At 33.9% G+C, this 10,107-nt stretch overlaps 1 protein-coding gene across 1 annotated transcript in view; it reads right to left on the reverse strand.

Annotated features, from left to right (window-relative positions):
* Positions 1-1,670: 1,670 nt before the first annotated feature.
* Eps-15 (Epidermal growth factor receptor pathway substrate 15) overlaps positions 1,671-10,107 on the reverse strand; it is a 49,853-nt gene continuing 41,416 nt past the window's right edge. Inside the window, exons 9-11 of the mRNA XM_017625992.1 lie at positions 4,403-4,961; positions 3,603-3,875; positions 1,671-3,221 (exon numbers count right to left, since the gene is read on the reverse strand). Coding sequence (XP_017481481.1) covers positions 2,395-3,221; positions 3,603-3,875; positions 4,403-4,961 — 1,659 coding nt within the window. The 3' untranslated portion in view covers positions 1,671-2,394. The remainder of the gene's footprint in view (positions 3,222-3,602; positions 3,876-4,402; positions 4,962-10,107) is intronic.

Here is a 10,107-nt window from a genome sequence, read left to right on the forward strand (position 1 = left end):
AAACCTATTTTTAAAGATATTCATAAAAATCACAACACAAGAAAATTCCGCTTTCAATAGAAAACGGAGATCAGCTGTTATTTTGAGGCTGCCAAATATTTGTAATAGAAATTTTTACAAGCTTAGCCACATAGAAAATATTGCCAATATTTGGAACATTTGACAAACGGTAGAAATTTCGCTTGTGCCACGGCGAATTTATACAAGGTGGTATCAAGGCGAATTTATACAAGGTGGTGCAGAGAACATGTATTTACTGAGAAGATGCAAACAACAAATGGAAACTATTGAGTGTCGGAACTTAACAGATTTAGAAGGTTTTAACCACGGAATCCACTTTTTGCAGATTTTTTGGTGGTTGATTCTGTTAAATTCACTGTTAGCGGCACAAAATAATGTCTAGCAACATGTGTTAGGCCNGATCATAAAACACTGCTTAGGCGCTTAAATTTCAATGTGTTGTGTGGTGGATGCGCTAGAAGCACAAGATTATTTTCGCGTGCTGCATTTTTGCTGGGGATCAAATCCCTGTTGGAGAAATTTTTTTTCGTTTCTATTTTTTTAATGTAATTAAATTTTCCTTTTTTAATTTTATGTTGACCTTTGGGGTATATTTTATAAATTGATTTTTATTTATAAAATGTATGCATAAAAATTCCCATAAGAGGTCGGGCAGCGTAATATGCTTCGATGAAATTGTAGTTACGGAAAAATATTTCATAGCCACATACCTATATGTATTTGCGAAAAATTAATAAAAACTTTTTTGTAAATACTTTCAGTTTCAATTCATTTATTCAGTTGCATGTACATAATTTTTTCAATGATTTCGATTTTTTTGCCAAATATATATTTTTTAAAGATAAGTATACCAAAAAAGTGCTAAAATTGGTCAAAAAATATTTTTAATACATGTTCTCTGCAGATGACTATCCCATCGTTGTTGATCCGGTACCCACAAATCGCCATGTTGTCGAGTTTGTAAAAGTTAGGACCGTTAAAAACAAAATTAGTGAGTGAATACAATGGAATTAATTGTACAGGGGTCATTCCATGTAAAAGAGGAAAACAAAATAAATTTATATATGCCCTAATTATTCTATTTCAGTAGTAACCTCTTTTTAAATTACTACATTACATTAATATGTTGAAAATATTAAAAAAATGTAGTTGTAACTTTTGTCTATGGAAACTTTTATTTCATGCATAATTACTTTACATTAGTCACAAGGAGATGTCCCACCAGTCACAACGTTAAATATTTTTCAAGGAAGATTATACAAACCTAATTTTTATGGAAAACGAAAGCGTATACTTCATATTTTATAACACAAAAACGTCGTTCGTGAAAATTAAGTGTTTTGGCTAAAATTCATCTTTGAGTGCACAAGAGAAAAATAGAGTTATTTTCAGTGTCCTACCAGTCACAAATAATAGTTACATAAAACCAAGAAATCGTTTGGAATTTTTTAACAACTGACTGAGTTCTGGTCGCACCGGGCTTAGGTTAATGTGCTTGCAAAGTCATGAAATAAATGATGCAGAAAGTTACATGAACAAGTTTTTTCCGCTCTCTATATCTGGACTGCCACTCCAACTGATTCTCTAATAGCTCTTTTAGGAACTTGTATGCTGTTACAACATTGCAATTTCAAAAATAAAATCACCCTACCCTTTTCTTTGTGCGATTTCAATAAATATACATAGTATACGGGAGTACACGTTTTGCGTTTTTTATTATAAATATTATAAACGATAAATGGGCGTATAACTAAAAAATAATAATAGTATGTAAAGTAAATAATACGTTTGCTTTCAATTCTGTAAATTAGAGATTTTTCGACAATTTGTTTCAAGGTTTATGAATAACCCGAAATTTGCAATATTAAATCCGTAGAGTGAAAATTATTTTTAGCTACAATTCGTGGTTTCTTTCTTACATTTTTCGCAACTATACAAATGTATGTACATACATATGGAGACATGTATGTATGTATACATACAAAATACTAAACTCGATGCGGGCTTCAATTTCGATAATGCTGCAAATTAAAAAAATAGCTTTTTTAGGGCAAATAAACGCCATTCCATTTCTAAGCAAAACAAAACATGTTATTTAGGTTATAATGAGAAAAATAATTATTTATGTTGTAAATAAAATTATGAGTACAAAATCTCAGCAATAAGCTTCATTAGAATAAGATAAAATTCACCTCCATGTGAATCGTTGAACGGGCCACGCCCATATGTCTAATTATTTCTAATTTCCATTCCTATGGTGAACTATCATGTTACTAGTACTACATACATATGTATCATATTTATAACGGAATACATAAAGATTTACAAACATATTAATATTAAGCGCATTATCAATGTCAGTAAGAATTCTTCTTATTTATCTAACATACTGCGTTTGAGTGCCTCCTGCAAATCCATCTCAAATGTATCGGCTTTGGAGTAGTCAGAAATGAATTTTTCTGCGACTTTACCCCCATTTTCGCCAACAGCTCCACTCACTGCAGCAGCTACATCCGGATTTGTCACTTTAGATAAGGTTGTGACATTTTGCACTTTCAGTAAAGATGTTGCTCCTGATAAGTCTTTCGATGTTGCAGATAAGGGTTTGGAATCTTCGTTGTTTATTAAATTGATCGAGTTATTGCGAGCAGTAGCAAAATCGTTAGTAAAATTATGACTATCGCCAAATGCATCAAATTTCGCAAAACTATCGTCTTTAGTTGTCACGTCTGTGTCAAAATTAGATGCATTCGCATTGTTGTCTTTTGTCTTAAAGAAATCGTCTTCAAATGTGTTATCATTAAAATCGTCAAACACTTTTGAAGATTTTGTAACCGCTGAATTTCCTTTGGATGGTAAAGTGGAAGCGTCACCGCCTTTTGAAGTGCCAAAGGCATCAAAGGGGTAAAAATTCGTCTTACTATCACCGAAAGCATCGAAAATATTTGCATTTGCCTTGCTTGTGTTGCTTTTAGTTTTTGCGACGGGATTAGAATTTTTATCAAAGTTATCATTAAATGCATCGAAGAAAGAATCGTTTGCACTGGGTTTTGACTCCAGAGTTGTGTCACTTTTAAACGCTGCCTCCAGCTCTCCCAATGCTGACATCGTTCCTGTAGTTTGTGGTTTCTGGGCACCAAAGGCATCAAAATTAGCAAAGTCATAAAACAAACTGCTGGATTCAGCTCTAGCAAAACCGGCTGTTTCAAGTGGTGGTGTTGCACTTTTTGAATTCTTACTAGAGCTACTAATACTACTTTGAGCTCCANAGCCAAAGGCATCAAAGGGGTCAAAATTCGTCTTACTATCACCGAAAGCATCGAAAATATTTGCATTTGCCTTGCTTGTGTTGCTTTTAGTTTTTGCGACGGGATTCGAATTTTTATCAAAGTTATCATTAAATGCATCGAAGAAAGAATCGTTTGCATTGGGTTTTGACTCCAGAGTGGTGTTACTTTTAAACGCTGCCTCCAGCTCTCCCAATGCTGACATCGTTCCTGTAGTTTGTGGTTTCTGGGCACCAAAGGCATCAAAATTAGCAAAGTCATAAAACAAACTGCTGGATTCAGCTCTAGCAAAACCGGCTGTTTCAAGTGGTGGTGTTGCACTTTTTGAATTCTTACTAGAGCTACTAATACTACTTTGAGCTCCAACACTAACACCTAATCCTGTTAAACCTCCAGAAGTTGACGACTGTTGCGATGGTGCAGGACTGGAATTCAAATTGAATGCGTCGAATCGATCGAGAAATTCAGCACTAAGCGGAGTTGTGGATTTATTACTAGCACCCATTACTTGCGAATTGATAGTGCCAGCTACAAGCACTGTACTGGTCGTTTTTGTTTTATCATCGTCTAAAATAAAAAAAAAAATTCAACGGATAAGTATTTTGAATGGCATCAAGTCTAAGATAAGCACTATTTAGTTACAAATGTAAGTACATATGTATAAAAGAAAGCAAGTCGTCATTAATTGCTTAAAAAAATATCACCTGACAAATCGTCCTTGAAAACCTTCTCTGGATCAGTATCAATATCCTCATCATCTGCAAATGGGTCTTTAATACTAAATGGATCCTCATAACGATAGTCTTTGAACGGGTCATCAGAGAAATCTGTTGGTCCGCTAATAATAGATGCGCGGCTTCCGCGCGCACTTACGCCTGCCCCCACGGTCGCCGATTTGCTGCCTGCCCCCACGGTCGCCGATTTGTTGCCGAATAACGACGTTACTGCGGACGCCTGTTGCAGCGGTGTGATNTGTTCAACGGATAAGTATTTTGAATGGCATCAAGTCTAAGATAAGCACTATTTAGTTACAAATGTAAGTACATATGTATAAAAGAAAGCAAATCGTCATTAATTGCTTAAAAAAATATCACCTGACAAATCGTCCTTGAAAACCTTCTCTGGATCAGTATCAATATCCTCATCATCTGCAAATGGGTCTTTAATACTAAATGGATCCTCATAACGATAGTCTTTGAACGGGTCATCAGAGAAATCTGTTGGTCCGCTAATAATAGATGCGCGGCTTCCGCGCGCACTTACGCCTGCCCCCACGGTCGCCGATTTGCTGCCTGCCCCCACGGTCGCCGATTTGTTGCCGAATAACGACGTTACTGCGGACGCCTGTTGCAGCGGTGTGATGGAACGCGTTAAATGATCATTTACAGACGAGGACGTAGTAGATGAATTATTGGAAATGTTTGCAATTGTCGTTAATGTAGACACTGAAGTTGATGGTGATGAGCTTGAAATTGATGCGGATGTCGATGCCAATGTGGATGTGACTGATGTGGTACTCTTAACGTTTGCGCTTGGAGTTGGGGTGCTGATGTCAAATGAACTACTGCTGCTGCTGTTGTTTGTACTGTTAAGTGACACGAATGCGGATGGTATTTGTGGGGGAAATACTGTAGGCGGTGGAATGCTCGAGACCTGAAGCACGAGCAAATAGCAGTTTCATTGTGCATGTGCGAACAAAATGGATACAAATGAAAATAAAAGAAACAAAAATCAACTCACAGTAAATAAGATAAATGAAATAATATATTATCTATAATAAATAAAAAATGAGAGAAAATAATAAATGTGCATAAAGAAATTTAAAAGCAATCATCGTTCAAAATTAAAATAAATACTCAAATGAGTGATTTATATGTACAGTTGTCCACAAAATAATAGGAGTGGGATATTTTAACCTGTTTTGGCTATTTGCCTTTAGTTTATTTAATGTTTCGTATTTTTTTGTAAAAGCCTAGCTGGTAATACAACAAACACCATATAAATTTACATTTTCAAGTTTGTACAAAAATTATAAAAATTCTGCAAATTTTCACCAAAATTTCAAACTATTTAACCAGAATCTTTAGAAAATATGTTGGTATGCAGTTTTGTAGCCCATTCAATTCTAGTCTGAAGAAGTTCAAGTTTCAAGCTGCTAAAAAATTNTGTACATATGTATTTACATTTGCATACAAAGAAGATTTAAATTAAAATACGAATAAAATTACTACATACATAAACAAGCCTTATTTTCTAAAAACAACGGCATAAATCCGCTTCATATATGTATTTTTATATGTATGCAAGTACATACTTACTTCTGCACAAGTCTACTTACGCTCACAAGCGATGTTCATATTTGCATATGTAGCATTACGAATATAACCAAGTTACTAAAGCTTAGATGACTTTTAGAAGACTATGCCAATAAAGAAACGATCTTTATAATAGCAATTCCATTTCCTAGCAAGATTCGATGCCATAAGAAAATATTACAAAGAGACACCCTTGCACTAAATTCTTTCAGTTATTTTATTAGTTTTCTTATTATTTGGTGAAATGTTACTATCGATTGTATTTTATAGATCATTGCCAACATAATAGTCATAAGTTTATTTTAATAATAATTCCATATTCTGCACAAGTTTTCATATTCTTATGCAGACATTTTTTTATTTAATTTTTTCTCTCTTTATTTTTACTATATTTTCTGTTCAATATGCGGCTATAGTTCGTTTTGTAACATACAATACAATACAATAATAAGTAGTAAACGCCTTCAACGCTTAGATAGATTCTTGCTTACACATTTAACGTAGTATTTGGATGCGATAGGTATGGAGGAGTGTATTATTTATGAAAGCGCACTGTGCCTTACGATAATATACATACATATTAAGTGTAATTTTTATGAACATGTGAAAACATTGCTAAATATGGTTTAAGTTTTTATATGCAGGAATCTTAATTTGTACAGTTTTATTAAATATGCATACATACATATATGAGTATTCAAGTTACTACATGTTTGTAGGTGCGCGAAATTTAATGCTTTCAACGTTCTCAATTCCGAGATAATGCTAATAACTTGGTAACATACATACGTACATATGTATGTATAGGGCCATATGAAAGGTCTCTGCGGATTTTTGTCACTACTATGTGCTATTGATGCTGCAACATCTGGCCATACTAATCCAATTGAGTAAATCTGAGGTGCCTTCGAAAGGTAACATTTCAGGCTACATTTTTAGTATTTGTACAAAAAGTAATATTGATTTGAAAATGAGCGAACATCTGAAGAATATGATGCTTTGATACTATAAACAGTTAAAAAAAAAAAGTTTTTAAGAAAAGCTTTTATTGGTGGTTAGTATAAAAATAAACATCGAAGCCCGCACTACCCAACGGCTAAATTTTTTTGGAGTTATTTCTTATAATTTAATTAAAATAGGTTCAGGATATGAAAAATATGGACCTTAAATACGGATTTTCCAAATATCTGTCCTCCCGCGTCACCTATCGACCAACACTTATTGTGGAGTTATTATTTTTCAAGTAAGTAATATACATTCCAAATATTCAAATATCTAGACACCTGCGCCACCTGGCGAATTAATTCATCTTTCATATTGCATTGTCATCGGGTGCTGAACCAAGTTTGATGCTTCAAGTCTCTAGCTCTCCGGGAAGTTAGTTAAAATTAATTGCGAGATTTGATTACACACAGGTGTAACAGGTGAGTAAACGCCGGACCCAGAAGTGGTTTGCTCGATTCCGCAGCGGAAATTTTAATGTCGAAGTTGCATCAAAGAACGTAGATAACAAGATGGGACAACTCGTTATAAAGGGTGAACACATCAAAACTGCAACACTTTGGGAAGCTTATAACTTACCCAAAAAGATTTAAATATTTTGAAATTCAAATACCATAAGCTGACCATGACCTTAGTTGGACGNGTCAAGAGTTGCGTTCCAGATGCTTCACGATTTGCAGGTTTTTACAGGAAGTCGTTCCAGGTGACCACCTTCCATAAGGTTTATTAAAAAAAGAGTGCTCGGAAGGTCCTCAGTGCGTTTTCGCGAGATCCTAAGGTTTTGTCGCGTTATGTTGCAAAATCCGTACGGAGATCGCAGTTTTTCGTACAAAAGGTAAAGCGGAAAGCTTCATTGAGATGTTCTACAGCTCAAACAGCGCCAGACCGAGGCGCAAAGTAGAATGTTACAGCGAAATCCCGCAGTCGGAAGTTGTATGAATTATAAATTAAAAAATACAACTGCATTGTTATGGACTACGAAACCTACTGCTTTAAAAATTAAAAATATATTGCAGGTCAAGATTTATATACTGCTGCAAGTCGTCAAAATGCCCTTGAAAGTTGTAAGCTGAAATTGAAGTCCAAATTTCAAAAAAAAAAAACAACATGGTTTGGCAAGCTATTTGTTCCTGTGGCCGTAAGAGCAGCCCTTTCTCCCCACCCGGGACAATTCGGCCGTAAAAACAACAATTATAAGTTAAGAACAAGATGAAATAGGTTTTAAAGGAAGCAATTCAGCTTGTATTTTGCATCGTGATGGATATTGGTATTGAAGTTGAGATAAGCGCGTTACATTTGTTACATTTTAAAACTTACACAGAGAATCGAAATTGTGTAATTAGGGGATAGTTGAAACGCAATATAAAAACAATGAAATATCGTTTGAAAAAAAACTCATATCGGTTATATAAAAAAAGAAGGTATCCCTCTCATCGTCAGTCTTTCAGACCGTGAAATTTTTTGCTACCATACCCCATAGCTAAATTCATTCTCGTTTTATATTCTTTTTTTTTATTTAAAAACATCTTGTAGTTAAAATCGATCTTGAAACAACAAATCGATTGCAAAAATGTTCCGCAACTGAGTAATATTCACTTCCCTCGAAGTTATGTGTCCTGGATTTCAAAATAAATTCCTTCAATTACAATATCGAGAGAAAAAATCTAATTACACATCGAAGTGCTTAACGATTTTAAGGTCAGAATAATATGAAAAATAATCGTGTTCTATACCGGAAACAGCCACAGCCCTGGCTTTTCTGGCCCGACACGAAATACTAGTCGCGGATTTTTTACTTCCATTATAAACTAAATACATATGTAGCGTAGGGTGGTCCCTAAAATCAAATCAACGATTTTTTTCAGTCTCAACCCCTCAATCGGTAATACCACGCCCCTTGTGCGACCTTCTAAAATTGGGACGATTTTGTGTATAGCTGACGCACAAGAAATGGCTAAGAAAATTTCTTGTGGCAAATTTTCTTAAGGCAGTACGCAGTTCTAAAGAAGTTTGCTAATGAAAATAATGGCAAATTTTTTCTTGACCGTCGTTTTCTTGAGAGCTGGATACTAAGCTTATTAGATGAAAAAATGTTAATTTTAATTTTTTGGGATCTCCATAGAGGAATCTGAACCTGTGCGGAACGCCTTAACTGCCTCAAATCGGGACCAAAATTTATATGTGATATCTTCGACTGTAGTAGCATAGACGTAAGGGTTGAGGCTTAGGAACTTTGATATACAATTTTGCTAATGTAGCTATGTACATTGTGAAATCATCAACGACATGAAGAGTCTAAAGATTTTTAAAATTTGGTCATTAAATTTATGAATAAAAAAATTAATTTTTCGAGGAATGTTTATCGAATTGAACATAAAATTTTTCAAGATAAGATAGTAGTTACGTTTTAAATTTAAATTTTAATATACATAACTATGTTATATACAATGGCTCAAACAAGTGTTCACATATTGATATTTATTTTAAATATTCACAATGTTTTTCAAGTTAAATTTTTTTGTCTTCTTTTCATCGGAGAAGGAGCTCGGCCAAACACTAACATATTGCGTAAGCGCTAATCTATTATTAATTGTTATATAAAAAAAACGCAAAAGTTGGCATTAAAAAAATATTGAGGCGTGTTCTTGTTTTCGTACGAATCGAAAATCATGAAATTTTCCTATCATTTTCTATACAAAAATTTCAAATTTTCGATTCGTACGAAAACAAGAATATGCCTCATTAATAAAAAGCAACGCGAACTGCTAACCCAAATAAACTCTAACTGTCCAGTTTAAAAGGTTCGGAATTTTGATGAAAACTTTGTATAAAGTTTAGAACTTTGATTTATATAATTTTGCTTGAAGCGTGAACAATATTTTTATAAAAAAAAATATAAATTAAATTTTTATTTGCAAAACATTGTGAATATTTAAATAAAAACAGCATATAAACCAGGGCTTCTGAGCAAAGAGCTGAAAAATGCATTTGCTCCTTAGCTTCTTAAATACAATTTCAGTATTTTGTTTTTGTTATTTTCTGCCCTAGTAACGATATAAAAAAATTTCAGTTAATAAACTTACTTAAATTATTATTTTTTGCCACTGAAAACAACAGTGTTAAATAAATTTCCTCTTTTTAAATGACTAAATATATTTCATGTTGAAAAATATTAAAGAAAGTAAAAAGAAGTTGTAATTTTTTCTCAGGGGTCGTCCCTCGGCAGGTAATGGCAAACCTCCGAGTGTATTTCTGCCATGAAAAACAGCTTCTCATAAAAATACAATCGCCGTTCGGAGTCGGCGTAAAACTGTAGGTCCCTCCGCTTTGTGTGACAACATCAAGGCGCACGCACAAATCGGAGCAGAAGCTCGGCCAAACACTAACATATGTGTAAACGCCAATCTATTATTATTATTATTAAAATCTTCATGTGTTTTTCCATTGAAAAAATTACAACTTCTTTTTACTTTCTTTAATAT

The sequence above is a fragment of the Rhagoletis zephyria genome, unplaced genomic scaffold, assembly GCF_001687245.7.
Source record: "Rhagoletis zephyria isolate East Lansing unplaced genomic scaffold, Rhagoletis_zephyria_1.1 Rzeph_scaffold_04349, whole genome shotgun sequence".
Classification (NCBI taxonomy): Eukaryota; Metazoa; Arthropoda; class Insecta; order Diptera; family Tephritidae; genus Rhagoletis; species Rhagoletis zephyria.